This window comes from Abramis brama (assembly GCF_963993115.1).
Source record: "Abramis brama genome assembly, chromosome: 23".
NCBI lineage: Eukaryota > Metazoa > Chordata > Actinopteri > Cypriniformes > Leuciscidae > Abramis > Abramis brama.
Window position 1 is genome coordinate 31,165,934 of NC_139985.1, and position 22,310 is coordinate 31,188,243.

The following is a 22,310-nucleotide window of genomic DNA, read 5'->3' on the forward strand; positions in this document are numbered from 1 at the left end:
TCTCTCAACACGCCCAAAGCTAATTAATAAAGAGGGCAGTAGAAGTGAAATTTGGAATTACTTTGCTTATAAAACTGATGAAGAGCCATCAAACCCGGCCAAGCATCTGTCACTTGCCCATCTTGACTTCTAAAAGACACTCAGAGATCGGTAGGTGAGTTCATCATTCAAACGATCTAATTTAGACATTTATTTTCTTTTAACACTGATCAACGCACATACATAAGATCCTATCGTTTAAATAACACGATGTTACAGCCTGCGTTTGACACGCTAGAACCAATAATGTTTAGATCTCAGAATATTTGCACTTAAGTTTAGGTAGGTCCAACGGAAAAAAGTAATCAAATGTAAAATAACACTGGATAGTCTTCACGGTTAATTACATTAAAGTACTATTTTAAAGTTTCCTAATGTTGCTGTGGAGTCTCCTACAACATGCAGGTTTACATGCATCAAAGGTCAAAAACTGTTTCATTTTCTCATAATATACATTTGCACATCACCACATTTTTCAATGATTCTCGAACGACTCGTCAGAGGAATCGCTCTCTCTAAATCCCGCCTTTCTGCGAGCTACTCTGCTCTGATTGGCCAGACAGCTCAGTCTGTTGTGATTGGTTTACCCGTATAGCACACGTCGAAAACCAAAACGCCCATTGCCATAACAACGTCAGCTCTGCTTATCCTGAGGCTTCCTACACCGTAAACTAAACACAGTAACGAACAATGACGTCGATTTGACCATATCAATGCGAGAGTGAGTCCGATGATGAAACATTGGAAGAACTAACGTTAGTTATTCAACTCGAATCTCCATCGCAAGGACGACTCGAGCAGGACTCAGTGTTTCTCAGTGATACACTACTCAGTTTGAGGGACATTATGAGATGTTGCAACTGTAATTCCTCACCATCAGCATTAACAAGTGCATGTCCATCAACAAACTGATTATTTTACTTATATTTATTTACTGAGTATTTTTCTAATTTATTGCGGTGAAAATGTTGAAACTGTATCAATAACAATGCACACATTAGCCGAGCTCTAGCGTGAATGACTGATGTAACAAACATTGGTAAAACAAAGGTGTATAGTTGTGATTGTGTGATGAGGAGTTGTACAGTTGTGATTGTGTGATGAATGAGTTGTACAGTTGTGATTGTGTGATGACTGAGGAGTACAGTTGTGATTGTGTGATGACTGAGGAGTACAGTTGTGATTGTGTGATGAATGAGGAGTACAGTTGTGATTGTTGTGATGAGGAGTTGTACAGTTGTGATTGTTGTGATTGTGTGATGACTGAGGAGTACAGTTGTGATTGTGTGATGACTGAGGAGTACAGTTGTGATTGTGTAATTGTGTGATGAATGAGGAGTACAGTTGTGATTGTGTGATGACTGAGGAGTACAGTTGTGATTGTGTGATGAATGAGGTGTACAGTTGTGATTGTGTGATGACTGAGGAGTACAGTTGTGATTGTGTGATGAATGAGGAGTACAGTTGTGATTGTTGTGATGAGGAGTTGTACAGTTGTGATTGTGTGATGACTGAGGAGTACAGTTGTGATTGTTGTGATTGTGTGATGACTGAGGAGTACAGTTGTGATTGTGTGATGAGGAGTTGTACAGTTGTGATTGTGTGATGACTGAGGAGTACAGTTGTGATTGTGTGATGAATGAGGAGTACAGTTGTGATTGTGTGATGAATGAGGAGTACAGTTGTGATTGTGTGATGAGGAGTTGTACAGTTGTGATTGTTGTGATTGTTGTGATTGTGTGATGACTGAGGAGTACAGTTGTGATTGTGTGATGAATGAGGAGTACAGTTGTGATTGTGTGATGAGGAGTTGTACAGTTGTGATTGTTGTGATTGTTGTGATTGTGTGATGACTGAGGTGTACAATTGTGATTGTGTGATGACTGAGGAGTACAGTTGTGATTGTGTGATTGTGTGATGAATGAGGAGTACAGTTGTGATTGTCTGATTGTGTGATGAATGAGGAGTACAGTTGTGATTGTGTGATGAGGAGTTGTACAGTTGTGATTGTGTGATGACTGAGGAGTACAGTTGTGATTGTGTGATGAGGAGTTGTACAATTGTGATTGTGTGATGACTGAGGAGTACAGTTGTGATTGTGTGATTGTGTGATGAATGAGGAGTACAGTTGTGATTGTGTGATGAGGAGTTGTACAGTTGTGATTGTGTGATGACTGAGGTGTACAGTTGTGATTGTGTGATGAATGAGGAGTACAGTTGTGATTGTGTGATTGTGTGATGGATGAGGAGTACAGTTGTGATTGTGTGATGACTGAGGTGTACAGTTGTGATTGTGTGATGAATGAGGAGTACAGTTGTGATTGTGTGATTGTGTGATGATGAGGAGTACAGTTGTGATTGTGATGAATGAGTTGTACAGTTGTGATTGTGTGATTGTGTGATGATGAGGAGTACAGTTGTGATTGTGATGAATGAGGTGTACAGTTGTGATTGTGTGATTGTGTGATGATGAGGAGTACAGTTGTGATTGTGATGAATGAGGTGTACAGTTGTGATTGTGTGATTGTGTGATGATGAGGAGTACAGTTGTGATTGTGATGAATGAGGAGTACAGTTGTGATTGTGTGATTGTGTGATGATGAGGAGTACAGTTGTGATTGTGATGAATGAGGTGTACAGTTGTGATTGTGTGATGAATGAGGAGTACAGTTGTGATTGTGTGATTGTGTGATGAATGAGGTGTACAGTTGTAATTGTGTGATGAATGAGGAGTACAGTTGTGATTGTGTGATGACTGAGGAGTACAGTTGTGATTGTGTAATTGTGTGATGAATGAGGAGTACAGTTGTGATTGTGTGATGACTGAGGAGTACAGTTGTGATTGTGTGATGAATGAGTTGTACAGTTGTGATTGTGTGATGAATGAGGTGTACAGTTGTGATTGTGTGATGAATGAGGTGTACAGTTGTGATTGTGTGATTGTGTGATGATGAGGAGTACAGTTGTGATTGTGTGATGACTGAGGTGTACAGTTGTGATTGTGTGATGACTGAGGTGTACAGTTGTGATTGTGTGATGAATGAGTTGTACAGTTGTGATTGTGTGATGAATGAGGAGTAAAGTTGTGATTGTGTGATGAATGTGGTGTAGAGTTGTGATTGTGTGATGGATGAGGAGTACAGTTGTGATTGTGTGATGGATGAGGTGTACAGTTGTGATTGTGTGATGAATGTGGTGTAGAGTTGTGATTGTGTAATTGTGTGATGGATGAGGAGTACAGTTGTGATTGTGTGATGACTGAGGAGTACAGTTGTGATTGTGTGATGACTGAGGAGTACAGTTGTGATTGTGTGATGACTGAGGAGTACAGTTGTGATTGTGTGATGAATGAGTTGTACAGTTGTGATTGTGTGATGACTGAGGTGTACAGTTGTGATTGTGTGATGGATGAGGTGTACAGTTGTGATTGTGTGATGAATGAGGAGTACAGTTGTGATTGTGTGATGGATGAGGAGTACAGTTGTGATTGTGTGATGAATGAGGAGTACAGTTGTGATTGTGTGATGACTGAGGAGTACAGTTGTGATTGTGTGATGAATGAGGAGTACAGTTGTGATTGTGTGATGGATGAGGAGTACAGTTGTGATTGTGTGATGGATGAGGAGTACAGTTGTGATTGTGTGATGAATGAGGAGTACAGTTGTGATTGTGTGATGGATGAGGAGTACAGTTGTGATTGTGTGATGGATGAGGAGTACAGTTGTGATTGTGTGATGAATGAGTTGTACAGTTGTGATTGTGTGATGACTGAGGTGTACAGTTGTGATTGTGTGATGAATGAGGAGTACAGTTGTGATTGTGTGATTGTGTGATGGATGAGGAGTACAGTTGTGATTGTGTGATGGATGAGGTGTACAGTTGTGATTGTGTGATTGTGTGATGAATGAGGAGTACAGTTGTGATTGTGTGATGGATGAGGTGTACAGTTGTGATTGTGTGATGAATGAGGAGTACAGTTGTGATTGTGTAATTGTGTGATGGATGAGGAGTACAGTTGTGATTGTGTGATGACTGAGGAGTACAGTTGTGATTGTGTGATGAATGAGGAGTACAGTTGTGATTGTGTGATGGATGAGGAGTACAGTTGTGATTGTGTGATGGATGAGGTGTACAGTTGTGATTGTGTGATGAATGAGGAGTACAGTTGTGATTGTGTAATTGTGTGATGGATGAGGAGTACAGTTGTGATTGTGTGATGACTGAGGAGTACAGTTGTGATTGTGTGATGGATGAGGAGTACAGTTGTGATTGTGTGATGAATGTGGAGTACAGTTGTGATTGTGTAATTGTGTGATGAATGTGGTGTACAGTTGTGATTGTGTAATTGTGTGATGAATGAGGAGTACAGTTGTGATTGTGTGATGAATGTGGAGTACAGTTGTGATTGTGTAATTGTGTGATGAATGTGGTGTACAGTTGTGATTGTGTAATTGTGTGATGGATGAGGAGTACAGTTGTGATTGTGTGATGAATGAGGTGTACAGTTGTAATTGTGTGATGAATGAGGAGTACAGTTGTGATTGTGTGATGACTGAGGAGTACAGTTGTGATTGTGTAATTGTGTGATGAATGAGGTGTACAGTTGTAATTGTGTGATGAATGAGGAGTACAGTTGTGATTGTGTGATGACTGAGGAGTACAGTTGTGATTGTGTAATTGTGTGATGAATGAGGAGTACAGTTGTGATTGTGTGATGACTGAGGAGTACAGTTGTGATTGTGTGATGAATGAGTTGTACAGTTGTGATTGTGTGATGAATGAGGTGTACAGTTGTGATTGTGTGATGAATGAGGTGTACAGTTGTGATTGTGTGATGAATGAGGTGTACAGTTGTGATTGTGTGATGAATGAGTTGTACAGTTGTGATTGTGTGATGAATGAGGTGTACAGTTGTGATTGTGTGATGATGAGGAGTACAGTTGTGATTGTGTGATGACTGAGGAGTACAGTTGTGATTGTGTGATGAATGAGTTGTACAGTTGTGATTGTGTGATGAATGAGGAGTAAAGTTGTGATTGTGTGATGAATGAGGTGTACAGTTGTGATTGTGTGATGAATGTGGTGTAGAGTTGTGATTGTGTGATTGTGTGATGGATGAGGAGTACAGTTGTGATTGTGTGATGAATGAGGTGTACAGTTGTAATTGTGTGATGAATGAGGAGTACAGTTGTGATTGTGTGATGAATGAGTACAGTTGTAATTGTGTGATGAATGAGGAGTACAGTTGTGATTGTGTGATGACTGAGGAGTACAGTTGTGATTGTGTGATGAATGAGGAGTACAGTTGTGATTGTGTGATGACTGAGGTGTACAGCTGTGATTGTGTGATGAATGAGGAGTACAGTTGTGATTGTGTGATGAATGAGGTGTACAGTTGTAATTGTGTGATGAATGAGGAGTACAGTTGTGATTGTGTGATGAATGAGTACAGTTGTAATTGTGTGATGAATGAGGTGTACAGTTGTAATTGTGTGATGACTGAGGTGTACAGTTGTAATTGTGTGATGAATGAGGTGTACAGTTGTGATTGTGTGATGAATGAGGTGTACAGTTGTAATTGTGTGATGAATGAGGTGTACAGTTGTAATTGTGTGATGAATGAGGTGTACAGTTGTGATTGTGTGATGAATGAGGTGTACAGTTGTGATTGTGTGATGAATGAGGTGTACAGTTGTGATTGTGTGATGAATGAGGTGTACAGTTGTGATTGTGTGATGAATGAGTTGTACAGTTGTGATTGTGTGATGAATGAGGTGTACAGTTGTGATTGTGTGATGATGAGGAGTACAGTTGTGATTGTGTGATGACTGAGGAGTACAGTTGTGATTGTGTGATGAATGAGTTGTACAGTTGTGATTGTGTGATGAATGAGGAGTAAAGTTGTGATTGTGTGATGAATGAGGTGTACAGTTGTGATTGTGTGATGAATGTGGTGTAGAGTTGTGATTGTGTGATTGTGTGATGGATGAGGAGTACAGTTGTGATTGTGTGATGAATGAGGTGTACAGTTGTAATTGTGTGATGAATGAGGAGTACAGTTGTGATTGTGTGATGAATGAGTACAGTTGTAATTGTGTGATGAATGAGGAGTACAGTTGTGATTGTGTGATGACTGAGGAGTACAGTTGTGATTGTGTGATGAATGAGGAGTACAGTTGTGATTGTGTGATGACTGAGGTGTACAGCTGTGATTGTGTGATGAATGAGGAGTACAGTTGTGATTGTGTGATGAATGAGGTGTACAGTTGTAATTGTGTGATGAATGAGGAGTACAGTTGTGATTGTGTGATGAATGAGTACAGTTGTAATTGTGTGATGAATGAGGTGTACAGTTGTAATTGTGTGATGACTGAGGTGTACAGTTGTAATTGTGTGATGAATGAGGTGTACAGTTGTGATTGTGTGATGAATGAGGTGTACAGTTGTAATTGTGTGATGAATGAGGTGTACAGTTGTAATTGTGTGATGAATGAGGTGTACAGTTGTGATTGTGTGATGAATGAGGTGTACAGTTGTAATTGTGTGATGAATGAGGTGTACAGTTGTAATTGTGTGATGACTGAGGAGTACAGTTGTGATTGTGTGATGAATGAGGTGTACAGTTGTAATTGTGTGATGAATGAGGAGTACAGTTGTGATTGTGTGATGAATGAGTACAGTTGTAATTGTGTGATGAATGAGGTGTACAGTTGTAATTGTGTGATGACTGAGGTGTACAGTTGTAATTGTGTGATGAATGAGGTGTACAGTTGTGATTGTGTGATGAATGAGGTGTACAGTTGTAATTGTGTGATGAATGAGGTGTACAGTTGTAATTGTGTGATGACTGAGGTGTACAGTTGTAATTGTGTGATGAATGAGGTGTACAGTTGTAATTGTGTGATGAATGAGGAGTACAGTTGTGATTGTGTGATGACTGAGGAGTACAGTTGTAATTGTGTGATGAATGAGGAGTACAGTTGTGATTGTGTGATGACTGAGGTGTACAGTTGTAATTGTGTGATGAATGAGGAGTACAGTTGTGATTGTGTGATGAATGAGTACAGTTGTGATTGTGTGATGAATGAGGTGTACAGTTGTAATTGTGTGATGACTGAGGTGTACAGTTGTAATTGTGTGATGAATGAGGAGTACAGTTGTGATTGTGTGATGAATGAGTACAGTTGTAATTGTGTGATGAATGAGGAGTACAGTTGTGATTGTGTGATGAATGAGGAGTACAGTTGTAATTGTGTGATGAATGAGGAGTACAGTTGTGATTGTGATGAATGAGGAGTACAGTTGTGATTGTGTGATGAATGAGGAGTACAGTTGTAATTGTGTGATGAATGAGGTGTACAGTTGTGATTGTGTGATGAATGAGGAGTACAGTTGTGATTGTGTGATGACTGAGGTGTACAGCTGTGATTGTGTGATGAATGAGGAGTACAGTTGTGATTGTGTGATGAATGAGGTGTACAGTTGTAATTGTGTGATGAATGAGGAGTACAGTTGTGATTGTGTGATGACTGAGGAGTACAATTGTGATTGTGTAATTGTGTGATGAATGAGGAGTACAGTTGTGATTGTGTGATGAATGAGGAGTACAGTTGTGATTGTGTGATGAATGAGGTGTACAGTTGTGATTGTGTGATGATGAGGAGTACAGTTGTGATTGTGTGATGACTGAGGTGTACAGTTGTGATTGTGTGATGAATGAGTTGTACAGTTGTGATTGTGTGATGAATGAGGAGTAAAGTTGTGATTGTGTGATGAATGAGGTGTACAGTTGTGATTGTGTGATGAATGTGGTGTAGAGTTGTGATTGTGTGATTGTGTGATGGATGAGTACAGTTGTGATTGTGTGATGGATGAGGTGTACAGTTGTGATTGTGTGATTGTGTGATGAATGAGGAGTACAGTTGTGATTGTGTGATGAATGAGGTGTACAGTTGTGATTGTGTGATGAATGTGGTGTAGAGTTGTGATTGTGTAATTGTGTGATGGATGAGGAGTACAGTTGTGATTGTGTGATGACTGAGGAGTACAGTTGTGATTGTGTGATGACTGAGGAGTACAGTTGTGATTGTGTGATGAATGAGGAGTACAGTTGTGATTGTGTGATGAATGAGAAGTACAGTTGTGATTGTGTGATGACTGAGGTGTACAGCTGTGATTGTGTGATGACTTAGGTGTACAGTTGTGATTGTGTGTGATTGTGTGATGACTTAGGTGTACAGTTGTGATTGTGTGATGAATGAGGAGTACAGTTGTGATTGTGTGATGAATGAGAAGTACAGCTGTGATTGTGTGATGACTTAGGTGTACAGTTGTGATTGTGTGTGATTGTGTGATGACTTAGGTGTACAGTTGTGATTGTGTGATGACTGAGGTGTACAGTTGTGATTGTGTGTGATTGTGTGATGGCTGAGGAGTACAGTTGTGATTGTGTGATGACTGAGGAGTACAGTTGTGATTGTGTGATGACTGAGGAGTACAGTTGTGATTGTGTGATGAATGAGGAGTACAGTTGTGATTGTGTGATGACTGAGGTGTACAGCTGTGATTGTGTGATGACTTAGGTGTACAGTTGTGATTGTGTGTGATTGTGTGATGACTTAGGTGTACAGTTGTGATTGTGTGATGACTGAGGTGTACAGTTGTGATTGTGTGTGATTGTGTGATGGCTGAGGAGTACAGTTGTGATTGTGTGATGACTGAGGAGTACAGCTGTGATTGTGTGATGACTGAGGAGTACAGTTGTGATTGTGTGATGAATGAGGAGTACAGTTGTGATTGTGTGATGAATGAGAAGTACAGTTGTGATTGTGTGATGACTGAGGTGTACAGCTGTGATTGTGTGATGACTTAGGTGTACAGTTGTGATTGTGTGTGATTGTGTGATGACTTAGGTGTACAGTTGTGATTGTGTGATGACTGAGGTGTACAGTTGTGATTGTGTGTGATTGTGTGATGGCTGAGGAGTACAGTTGTGATTGTGTGATGACTGAGGAGTACAGTTGTGATTGTGTGATGACTGAGGTGTACAGCTGTGATTGTGTGATGACTGAGGTGTACAGCTGTGATTGTGTGATGACTTAGGTGTACAGTTGTGATTGTGTGATGGATGAGGAGTACAGTTGTGATTGTGTGATGGCTGAGGAGTACAGTTGTGATTGTGTGATGACTGAGGTGTACAGCTGTGATTGTGTGATGACTTAGGTGTACAGTTGTGATTGTGTGATGGATGAGGAGTACAGTTGTGATTGTGTGATGAATGGTCTTTAGAATCGCATGGAAAGACAGTATGTCACGTTATAAAAAGGCCCTAAAAGCGGCCAGGGCTGAGCACCTCCGCAAACTAATAGAAAACAACCAAAACAATCCTAGGTTTTTATTTAACACCGTGGCTAGACTAACAAATAAACAGACGTCACCCGAACAAAATATCCCGTTACAGTTTAGTAGTAATGATTTCATCAAGTTCTTCACTGAGAAAATAGAAAACATCAGAACCACAATTGTAAACCTTCAATCCTCAATCGCGCCTTATAATTCAGCCTCAATTATCACCCCGCAAGAACAACTACAGTGCTTTACAACTATAGAACAAAAAGAGTTAAATAAACTTATCACTTCATCTAAAACAACAACATGTTTATTAGATCCTATACCAACTAAACTACTGAAGGAAGTGTTACCTGTAGTGGAAGAGCCTCTCCTCAATATTATTAACTCATCTTTATCTTTAGGTCATGTTCCAAGAACATTTAAACTGGCAGTTATAAAACCTCTCATTAAGAAACCACAATTAGACCTGCATAATCTAGCAAATTATAGACCCATTTCAAATCTTCCTTTTATGTCTAAAATACTAGAAAAAGTGGTGTCCGCTCAACTGGGCTCTTTCTTGCAAGAAAATGACATCTATGAAAAGTTTCAGTCTGGATTCAGGCCGCATCATAGCTCTGAAACTGCGCTCGTTAAAATCACAAATGATTTACTCTTAGCTTCTGACCAAGGCTGTATCTCAATACTAGTTTTACTTGATCTTAGTGCTGCGTTCGATACTATAGATATATCGATACGTCTACAAAATTATACTGGTGTTCAAGGACAAGCATTAAGCTGGTTTAGATCATATTTATCTGACCGCTACCATTTTGTCTATTTAAATGGAGAAAAATCAATCATAACTCCAGTAAACTGTGGAGTGCCGCAGGGATCTGTGTTAGGCCCTCTGTTATTCTCAATATATATGATTCCACTTGGAAATATTATAAGGAAACATGTAATTAGTTTCCATTGTTATGCTGATGACACTCAAATATATATTTCATCACGGCCAGATGAAAACACTAAATTATCCAATTTGACAGAGTGTGTTAAAGATATAAAAGATTGGATGACGCACAATTTTCTTTTATTAAATCCAGACAAGACAGAGGTACTAATCATCGGTTCAAAAAACCGCCCACAAAACCTCTCACACTACAACTTTAACATAGTAGGATGTCCTGTTACTTTATCCTCTACAGTAAAAGACCTGGGTGTTATACTAGACTGCAACCTGTCTTTCGAAAATCATATTTCATATGTTACAAGAACAGCCTTTTTCCACCTTAGAAACATTGCTAAGCTACGTAACATGCTATCAGTTTCTGATGCAGAAAAATTAGTTCATGCATTCATGACCTCGAGACTAGATTACTGTAATGCTTTATTAGCCGGTTGTCCTGCATCCTCATTAAACAAGCTACAGTTAGTCCAAAATGCCGCCGCTAGAGTTCTTACTAGATCAAGAAAATATGATCATATAACACCAATTTTATCATCACTACATTGGTTACCTATAAAGTTCCGTATTAATCACAAGGTATTGCTACTGACTTATAAAGCCCTAAACGGCTTAGCTCCTGGGTATTTAACGGATCTTCTATCACCCTATAATCCATCGCGCTCTTTAAGATCACTAAATTCGAGGCTTTTGGTCATACCTAGGATATCCAGATCCACCAAAGGAGGGAGAGCATTTTCACATTTAGCTCCAAAACTCTGGAATAGTCTTCCTGATACTGTTCGTTGCTCAGACTCGCTCTCCCAGGTTAAAACTAGATTAAAGACGCATCTCTTCAGCCAGGCATTCATATAATACTTTTAATCTTACAGTTAAATCCAACCTCTAGTTCATAAACGCCAGAGGAGAACTGGCCCCGACTGAGCCTGGGTTCTCCCAAGGTTTTTTTTTCTCCATTAGGTCACCTGATGGAGTTTTTCGGTTCCGTGCCACTGTTGCCTTTGGCTTGCTCAGTTGGGGATATTTGGGATATTTAATTTAATTAATCAATCAACAATACTATTGATCAGCAATACCAAACGTGGACATTTTCCACTAGAAACAAGCATTGATGTATTATTTTAATTTAATACTGTGAAGCTGCTTTGATACAATCTGTATTGTGAAAAGCGCTATATAAATAAACTTGACTTGACTTGTCTTGACTTGAATGAGGAGTACAGTTGTGATTGTGTGATGAATGAGGAGTACAGTTGTGATTGTGTGATGACTGAGGTGTACAGTTGTGATTGTGTGATGAATGAGGAGTACAGTTGTGATTGTGTGATGACTGAGGTGTACAGTTGTGATTGTGTGATGACTGAGGTGTACAGTTGTGATTGTGTGATGACTGAGGTGTACAGTTGTGATTGTGTGATGAATGAGGAGTACAGTTGTGATTGTGTGATGACTGAGGTGTACAGTTGTGATTGTGTGATGACTGAGGTGTACAGTTGTGATTGTGTGATGACTGAGGTGTACAGTTGTGATTGTGTGATTGTGTGATGGATGAGGAGTACAGTTGTGATTGTGATGAATGAGGAGTACAGTTGTGATTGTGTGATGACTGAGGTGTACAGTTGTGATTGTGTGATGAATGAGGAGTACAGTTGTGATTGTGTGATGACTGAGGAGTACAGTTGTGATTGTGTGATGACTGAGGTGTACAGTTGTGATTGTGTGATTGTGTGATGACTGAGGAGTACAGTTGTGATTGTGTGATGACTGAGGAGTACAGTTGTGATTGTGTGATGACTGAGGAGTACAGTTGTGATTGTGTGATGACTGAGGTGTACAGTTGTGATTGTGTGATTGTGTGATGACTGAGGAGTACAGTTGTGATGATGAGGAGTACAGTTGTGATTGTGTGATGACTGAGGAGTACAGTTGTGATTGTGTGATGAATGAGGTGTACAGCTGTGATTGTGTGGTGACTGAGGTGTACAGTTGTGATTGTGTGATGACTGAGGAGTACAGTTGTGATTGTGTGATGAATGAGGAGTACAGTTGTGATTGTGTGATGACTGAGGTGTACAGTTGTGATTGTGTGATTGTGTGATGGATGAGGAGTACAGTTGTGATTGTGTGATGAATGAGGAGTACAGTTGTGATTGTGTGATTGTGTGATGGATGAGGTGTACAGTTGTGATTGTGTGATGGATGAGGAGTACAGTTGTGATTGTGTGATGAATGAGGAGTACAGTTGTGATTGTGTGATGAATGAGGAGTACAGTTGTGATTGTGTGATGAATGAGGAGTACAGTTGTGATTGTGTGATGACTGAGGTGTACAGTTGTGATTGTGTGATTGTGTGATGGATGAGGAGTACAGTTGTGATTGTGTGATGAATGAGGTGTACAGTTGTGATTGTGTGATTGTGTGATGGATGAGGTGTACAGTTGTGATTGTGTGATGGATGAGGAGTACAGTTGTGATTGTGTGATTGTGTGATGGATGAGGTGTACAGTTGTGATTGTGTGATGACTGAGGTGTACAGTTGTGATTGTGTGATTGTGTGATGGATGAGGAGTACAGTTGTGATTGTGTGATGACTGAGGTGTACAGTTGTGATTGTGTGATGGATGAGGAGTACAGTTGTGATTGTGTGATGAATGAGGAGTACAGTTGTGATTGTGTGATGAATGAGGAGTACAGTTGTGATTGTGTGATGAATGAGGAGTACAGTTGTGATTGTGTGATGACTGAGGTGTACAGTTGTGATTGTGTGATGACTGAGGTGTACAGTTGTGATTGTGTGATTGTGTGATGGATGAGGAGTACAGTTGTGATTGTGATGAATGAGGAGTACAGTTGTGATTGTGTGATGACTGAGGTGTACAGTTGTGATTGTGTGATGAATGAGGAGTACAGTTGTGATTGTGTGATGACTGAGGAGTACAGTTGTGATTGTGTGATGACTGAGGTGTACAGTTGTGATTGTGTGATTGTGTGATGACTGAGGAGTACAGTTGTGATTGTGTGATGACTGAGGAGTACAGTTGTGATTGTGTGATGACTGAGGAGTACAGTTGTGATTGTGTGATGACTGAGGTGTACAGTTGTGATTGTGTGATTGTGTGATGACTGAGGAGTACAGTTGTGATGATGAGGAGTACAGTTGTGATTGTGTGATGACTGAGGAGTACAGTTGTGATTGTGTGATGAATGAGGTGTACAGCTGTGATTGTGTGGTGACTGAGGTGTACAGTTGTGATTGTGTGATGACTGAGGAGTACAGTTGTGATTGTGTGATTGTGTGATGACTGAGGAGTACAGTTGTGATTGTGTGATGACTGAGGTGTACAGTTGTGATTGTGTGATTGTGTGATGGATGAGGTGTACAGTTGTGATTGTGTGATGACTGAGGTGTACAGTTGTGATTGTGTGATGGATGAGGTGTACAGTTGTGATTGTGTGATGACTGAGGTGTACAGTTGTGATTGTGTGATTGTGTGATGGATGAGGAGTACAGTTGTGATTGTGTGATGACTGAGGTGTACAGTTGTGATTGTGTGATGGATGAGGAGTACAGTTGTGATTGTGTGATGAATGAGGAGTACAGTTGTGATTGTGTGATGAATGAGGAGTACAGTTGTGATTGTGTGATGAATGAGGAGTACAGTTGTGATTGTGTGATGAATGAGGTGTACAGTTGTGATTGTGTGATGACTGAGGTGTACAGTTGTGATTGTGTGATTGTGTGATGGATGAGGAGTACAGTTGTGATTGTGTGATGAATGAGGAGTACAGTTGTGATTGTGTGATGAATGAGGTGTACAGTTGTGATTGTGTGATGACTGAGGTGTACAGTTGTGATTGTGTGATTGTGTGATGGATGAGGAGTACAGTTGTGATTGTGTGATGGATGAGGAGTACAGTTGTGATTGTGTGATGAATGAGGTGTACAGTTGTGATTGTGTGATTGTGTGATGGATGAGGAGTACAGTTGTGATTGTGTGATGAATGAGGAGTACAGTTGTGATTGTGTGATGAATGAGGTGTACAGTTGTGATTGTGTGATGGATGAGGAGTACAGTTGTGATTGTGTGATGAATGAGGAGTACAGTTGTGATTGTGTGATGAATGAGGTGTACAGTTGTGATTGTGTGATGACTGAGGTGTACAGTTGTGATTGTGTGATGGATGAGGAGTACAGTTGTGATTGTGTGATGAATGAGGAGTACAGTTGTGATTGTGTGATGAATGAGGAGTACAGTTGTGATTGTGTGATGAATGAGGAGTACAGTTGTGATTGTGTGATGAATGAGGAGTACAGTTGTGATTGTGTGATGACTGAGGTGTACAGTTGTGATTGTGTGATTGTGTGATGGATGAGGAGTACAGTTGTGATTGTGTGATGAATGAGGAGTACAGTTGTGATTGTGTGATTGTGTGATGGATGAGGTGTACAGTTGTGATTGTGTGATGGATGAGGAGTACAGTTGTGATTGTGTGATGAATGAGGAGTACAGTTGTGATTGTGTGATGAATGAGGAGTACAGTTGTGATTGTGTGATGAATGAGGAGTACAGTTGTGATTGTGTGATGACTGAGGTGTACAGTTGTGATTGTGTGATTGTGTGATGGATGAGGAGTACAGTTGTGATTGTGTGATGAATGAGGTGTACAGTTGTGATTGTGTGATTGTGTGATGGATGAGGTGTACAGTTGTGATTGTGTGATGGATGAGGAGTACAGTTGTGATTGTGTGATTGTGTGATGGATGAGGTGTACAGTTGTGATTGTGTGATGACTGAGGTGTACAGTTGTGATTGTGTGATTGTGTGATGGATGAGGAGTACAGTTGTGATTGTGTGATGACTGAGGTGTACAGTTGTGATTGTGTGATGGATGAGGAGTACAGTTGTGATTGTGTGATGAATGAGGAGTACAGTTGTGATTGTGTGATGAATGAGGAGTACAGTTGTGATTGTGTGATGAATGAGGAGTACAGTTGTGATTGTGTGATGAATGAGGTGTACAGTTGTGATTGTGTGATGACTGAGGTGTACAGTTGTGATTGTGTGATTGTGTGATGGATGAGGAGTACAGTTGTGATTGTGTGATGAATGAGGAGTACAGTTGTGATTGTGTGATGAATGAGGTGTACAGTTGTGATTGTGTGATGACTGAGGTGTACAGTTGTGATTGTGTGATTGTGTGATGGATGAGGAGTACAGTTGTGATTGTGTGATGGATGAGGAGTACAGTTGTGATTGTGTGATTGTGTGATGGATGAGGAGTACAGTTGTGATTGTGTGATGAATGAGGTGTACAGTTGTGATTGTGTGATTGTGTGATGGATGAGGAGTACAGTTGTGATTGTGTGATGAATGAGGAGTACAGTTGTGATTGTGTGATGAATGAGGTGTACAGTTGTGATTGTGTGATGACTGAGGTGTACAGTTGTGATTGTGTGATGGATGAGGAGTACAGTTGTGATTGTGTGATGAATGAGGAGTACAGTTGTGATTGTGTGATGAATGAGGAGTACAGTTGTGATTGTGTGATGAATGAGGAGTACAGTTGTGATTGTGTGATGACTGAGGTGTACAGTTGTGATTGTGTGATTGTGTGATGGATGAGGAGTACAGTTGTGATTGTGTGATGAATGAGGAGTACAGTTGTGATTGTGTGATGAATGAGGTGTACAGTTGTGATTGTGTGATTGTGTGATGGATGAGGTGTACAGTTGTGATTGTGTGATGGATGAGGAGTACAGTTGTGATTGTGTGATTGTGTGATGGATGAGGAGTACAGTTGTGATTGTGTGATGACTGAGGTGTACAGTTGTGATTGTGTGATTGTGTGATGGATGAGGAGTACAGTTGTGATTGTGTGATGAATGAGGTGTACAGTTGTGATTGTGTGATGGATGAGGAGTACATGTGTGATGGATGAGGAGTACAGTTGTGATTGTGTGATGACTGAGGAGTACAGTTGTGATTGTGTGATTGTGTGATGGATGAGGAGTACAGTTGTGATTGTGTGATGAATGAGGTGTACAGTTGTGATTGTGTGATGAATGAGGAGTACAGTTGTGATTGTGTGATGAATGAGGAGTACAGTTGTGATTGTGTGATGAATGAGGAGTACAGTTGTGATTGTGTGATTGTGTGATGGATGAGGAGTACAGTTGTGATTGTGTGATGAATGAGGAGTACAGTTGTGATTGTGTGATGAATGAGGAGTACAGTTGTGATTGTGTGATGAATGAGGTGTACAGTTGTGATTGTGTGATTGTGTGATGGATGAGGAGTACAGTTGTGATTGTGTGATTGTGTGATGGATGAGGAGTACAGTTGTGATTGTGTGATTGTGTGATGGATGAGGAGTACCTTGCTGCTTGTCCTTGAGCATGACTCTCAGGTTGACGTGAGCACAGACTGAAGAGTTCAGAGACACTCTGGAGACTCCAGATCCTCTCACGATAGTCAACTCCAGATCCGAGCCTTTCAACTGTCATACAACACACACACACACACACACACACACACACAAACACAAACACAAATCAACCCTGATCCAGTCCCACCAAAGCACCTTTCTAGTAGGGGTGTAACGATACCCTCATGTCACGATTCGATACATATTGCGATACTGAACTCATGATACGATATTAATGCGATACTCCAAGACATATGATAAAAGGTTTACAAAAAAATTAACTGTTGATTAAAATGCTAAATTTGGTGTTACATTGTGTGTGTAAATGAATAGTCTTGGACTTGGTGCTGAAACCCAAAGCACAGGACAATAGAGACGCCAGAATAACAATATTCATGATTCTGAAGCTGAAAATACAGGATTATTGTAGATGAATATGCTTTCACTGTCACTGACTAGATATATTTATAATAATGTAGGACACTTTTACTGGGAACATCAGACATCTGGCATTATCAGGACACACACATATTCCCCCATTGCATTATGTAAGGGTTAATGCCCGACGAGGTGTCCATTATCAGGTTTTAATGGACGACGGCGAGGCGTGAACCGACCGACGCGCAGCGGAGGACGGTTGCCTCCGCCGAAGTCCATTAATACCTGATAATGGACACCTCGAAGGGCATTAACCCGCTTATACCATGGTCACTTACGAAAGAAAGACATATTTAATCAATTAATAATACTTTAATGTGTTTTAGAGTAAAAATCGTGAGGGTTTTTATTTATTAAGTCGAGCGCACACTATTTAATAGTATACAGGCGTTGCCAAGCAACGTGGCCACAGCGAGCCGACCGCAGCAGTTGATCAGTGAGTTTGAGCCAGCGCATCATTTAAAACTGTCATCAGTTCCAAGGTGTACATTATCACTTTTTAACGGACACCCTGCAGCCAATCAGAATCGAGTATTCACCCAGTCCATGGTATAATATACATTATATTCAACATTATATAGTAGTTTAGTGTAGTTCTGACACTAAAACTCTGAAAACTTGAATTTGTTCTCACACATTTTTATTTTGGGTGAACTATCCATGATATACATTGATGCATTTTTGTATTGCGATATATTGTGACACGATATGTTGTTAAACCCCTACTCTCTAGAGATGCTGTTACACAACAGAAGACCGCATCCTTCGAAGGACGACTGCGTCCAGGGCCGGAGTGAGGCCACTTTTCAGCCCGGAGTTTCAAGCCCAAGACTGGCCCTCTTTTTCCATGGTGGAATTCCAAATTAGCACTTTTTCCAAATTGGATAAATGAAGCAACAGTTCAGCTCTTACCATTGTGTAGTTTTTATTAATAACATGGTTCAACAAATAATGTAAAGGTTAAATAATAATTCACTTAAGCTGAGAAGTTAACAAAAAATGTTACACTATTCCACAAGGATAGGTTGATAAATTAACAAAAGCAGAAAGAAAGAAAGAAAGCAAGCATTTGAAATGTATCCCACTCTTCCACAAAGAGGCATATTTAATGTTTACAGATTTATTTGTATTCAAAAATAATGCTTTTTTAATAAAAAAACGTGATACCTAATGACATTTGAGGTTATTAAAACAGTAAGTCCCGCCCATCGACTGCCAAAAATAAAAGTGTTCGAGCGAGTAAAAGCAGGAGATCAAGAGCGTGGGGAATGATCATGCGCGCGCGAGGGCTTGTATTGCCTGCAGAGGAGATGTCATGCGCGCGCAGGGTGTGAATCATAGACTATAAAAAATATGGACAAAGCGTCTGTGACGTCACCCATAGACTTTCTGAAGAGGGGAAATCCTAACCCCGCCCCCCTTCTGGCCAATCCATATATGGGTAAAGGACGCATCGCGCGTCACTCAGCTCGCTCTGCTACTCCGGTTATCTCTGTGTATTTTAGGCAACGAAATATGTTATAAAACACCACACTAACCCTTTTCGTTTTCATTTAAAGAAATCTTAAACATTATAGCCACACAAATGTGGTTCAGGCAACGCGTATTGATTATATTCACTGCATATAACGTTTGCCTATTTATAACAAAACGAAATATAAAACACAAACCTGCCTTTTTTCGTTTTAAATATAATATAAAAATATTAAACATTTTAATATGGTCCAGGCAATATGTGCATTTGTACTAAACAACAGATGTTGCAGTAAACAACTTTACAGATCATCTTCGTTGTATTAAAATTTAAAATGACAAAACTCAACTCAGTCTCTTTTTGTTAAATTTCACTTTTATCAATATTAGCTATTATAAAAGTACAAGTAAAAGGTAAAGTTACAAGAAGCTATACAAATAAAGCAAACAATTCAGTCAAACATACAAAGTCAGCGCTCTAGTCTAACCATACAACGGTAAAGTTAAATAGCTTATAAAGTTATGAAACTTCCCCTCAGCCAAAACGATTGGCCAGGGAACAAATTATAGATTCAAGAGACCAAAGATCGCCCGTTAGATATAGACAAGACGAATTATATCTCATGTTTAACCACTACAGAGACGCCAGAGTCAGCGGCAAACGCCAGAAGGACTAGCCGAGGAAAGGCTGCTCCAGGCGGGGTACATGACGCCGAGCGCCCGGTCATCGCTGGATCTCACAACCTGGATAAAATTATCATAAATCTTTATAAATAAACCACAGATTTGAGCTTTAAACAACTCCATTCTCACCTGAAAAACTCTTAAAACTACATTTCATAATACAGAAACAGTAGTATTATATTTCAACTGTGTTAAAAAAATGGCGCTTCTTATGTTGTCATTCTCCTTGGCGCAGCCTATGCTCATTATCAGCTGTCAATCAAGCTGTCAATCAAAGTTAACCACGCCCTTATTTGTCATACATTTTATATCTAAATACGATCTAAACTAACGAGTTCGAAAAAAATTCACCCCCTCACAGTTGTCAGGCACTCGGAAGCTATCGAAAAATACAATAAAAGTCCATGGGACCAACCTGTAAAAGCATGAATTTATGCTGTGAAAACGGACATTTTAACATGGGGTCTGTGGACATTTGCTCCCTTTTGGGACCTCCCTCTAGCGGAGTTTCGATGTATTGCAGTTTTTCGCACTTCCGGGTAGGCTTCATTTTTCAGATTAGAATGTTGCCGCTTGGTTTGAATGAGCTCGCGAGTTCCCGTTTCCTCGCTTGTAGATCTGTTATACTCTCGCGAATGTCATTTACTGCGCGCGCCAAGCATCAGTTGTGCGCTCCATTAATTTTGTCATTGATTTGCCGCCATAGGGCCGGCCCAGCTATCGGTAGGCGCCGGTGGTGCCGCGGTAGCCTACCTGAGAAAACGTTTTGGAAAAGACGGGCTATGGACCCAACCAACTCTATGGGAGGGGAGGGGAGAACTCCCTCTCATGGTACAACCCATGCAGAGGCTGCGCGCTGCGGTGTCAGAATGCGGAACGTGTGTAGCCTGATGTAACTAACGTGACAAATGTAAAAAAAATAAAAAAATCCTCGACCGGCCCAAAAGTGAAGCGGCCCACCGGGAATTCTCCCGATTCCCCACCCCGGGCCTGACTGCGTCACAAAGACACGACAAAGACTGTCCCAATTCCCAGGCTCCTTCGAATGTGGCCTAAAACTGTTCTCCACGTCATGAAGGACAGAACGAGGATCTGTCGAAGCCTATCCCAAGATTCATTACGCACCGGTAACGACGATATAGTCTTTGAGAGAAAATGCAGTTACAGTTTTGAATGCAAGTATTGTTGGGTGTATATAACAATACAAACGTATGTTAAAAAAATACTAAAAACTAATGTTAAGTGTGATTAACAGTAGAAAAATGCGTCGATTTTAGTCGATTGACAGCACTAATTTTAATATACTATAATAATAATATAATTAATAATAATAATAATAATAATAATAATAATAATATGGGCGCATTTTACATTCAATTTAGGGCATGTTTACACGACAAAAATGTACTTAGAACAGAATTGTTTTATAATCTCTTGTGTTGATTTGATTTCATCATTATTTCCTTCCACAGTTCACCATGTGTTTGTTTTGTGGAACATTTGGAGAAAGACTCTGGGAATGCAATGAAAATATGCGCATAGACTCGTGATGATAATGTGAGTTTATACACCATTAATAGTTCATTAGTTCTTCTCTTCCTGTACATGACAGTCTTCATGTGTATTTCTATTAGTGGTGACGCAAATGTTCCCGTTTCATGCAAACCCATTATTATTCTGTTACTTGCGTCTGCATCATCTCATGTATTATGCTTTATTCATTTTTGATCTATAAAGAGTTCTAGAGCGTATTCATGTTCACAGAGACACAAGCATGTCTAGCGCGCTGAAGACTACATGTGCTGTTTGAGTTCAGTGTTCTGACCCGATGGTGAGTGCTGTAGCGTTACGTACATGAGCATTACCCAAACATTATATAACATGTTCATGTCTTAGTCAAACCACAGCTCTTCAGCACTTCTGTGTTATATGTGCTATAGGGATAACTCACCCAAAAATAATTTACATCAAACCTGTCTATTTCTTTAGTTAAACACAAAAGATATTTAGAAAATTGTCAGGTCACATTAAATGTATTTGTATAAACCTTTTTACAATACACCGTTTTAAAGCAGCTTTACAGAAAATCATGATGTTAATGTTTATAGTATCTTAAAGCCTCTGGCTCTCGGTCACTGACACCGCTGATATAAACAATCAAGCAGTTTGTATATCTATATACAGTAAATACTGATTTACTTGAGTCTACTGTATGCATGCAGATAAAGTAGGATGTACTATATATCCAACTTTATATAGAGAGCTGTGCGACAATATATCTAACAATTGTCTTAATTTTTTTTTTTTTTTTGTCCATACAATGAAAGATAGAGTTGTTTTAAATCTCAATGGCTTTAATAACATGGACAAAATCACACAATTTTCAAAATATTTCCTTTTGCGTTTAAAGGCCGTGACGCACCAAGTCGATGTCAAATAAAGCGACGAAAGTTAAAGAAAGTTCACTGCATCTCGGTTAAAAAGCTGCGCTTGAACACACTGAAAGGACTACATGAGACTGTCCACTAAGCCGCATGTAAGTTAATTATCAATATCAGCAGGAATCAATAGTTCATATTCGTCAACTCGGACTGCAGATTTACAAACTGTGAACAATGCAGCATTGCTTATCATTTTGAATATCAATCAGGCTGATTAGGGATGCACCAATGTATGGGCCAATAATCCCTATTGGTCAATAAAAGCAATTATTATAATGAACAATTTGAAAGCTGAGACTTTGTTTCTTATCAGAAGTAAGATAATTACAATTCATTTTTGATGTAGGGGAAAACCACGGACCTGGCAACCCTAGCTTTAACTACGGGTGATTCATGGGGTCAAATATTGATTAAGTAATTCATATTTACATATAAATATATAAGCAAAACTGTTTGAATGTTCTTTTCACAAAGATGTACAGTGATTCCTCATCCTGATGTATTTGTTAAAG

At 39.8% G+C, this 22,310-nt stretch overlaps 1 protein-coding gene across 1 annotated transcript in view; it reads right to left on the reverse strand.

The window, feature by feature from the left end:
- Positions 1 to 22,310, reverse strand: part of iars1 (isoleucyl-tRNA synthetase 1) — a 157,503-nt gene that overhangs the window by 36,131 nt on the left and 99,062 nt on the right. The window contains exon 30 of the mRNA XM_084100950.1: positions 16,714 to 16,834. Within this exon, the coding sequence (XP_083957076.1) occupies positions 16,714 to 16,834 (121 nt within the window). The remainder of the gene's footprint in view (positions 1 to 16,713; positions 16,835 to 22,310) is intronic.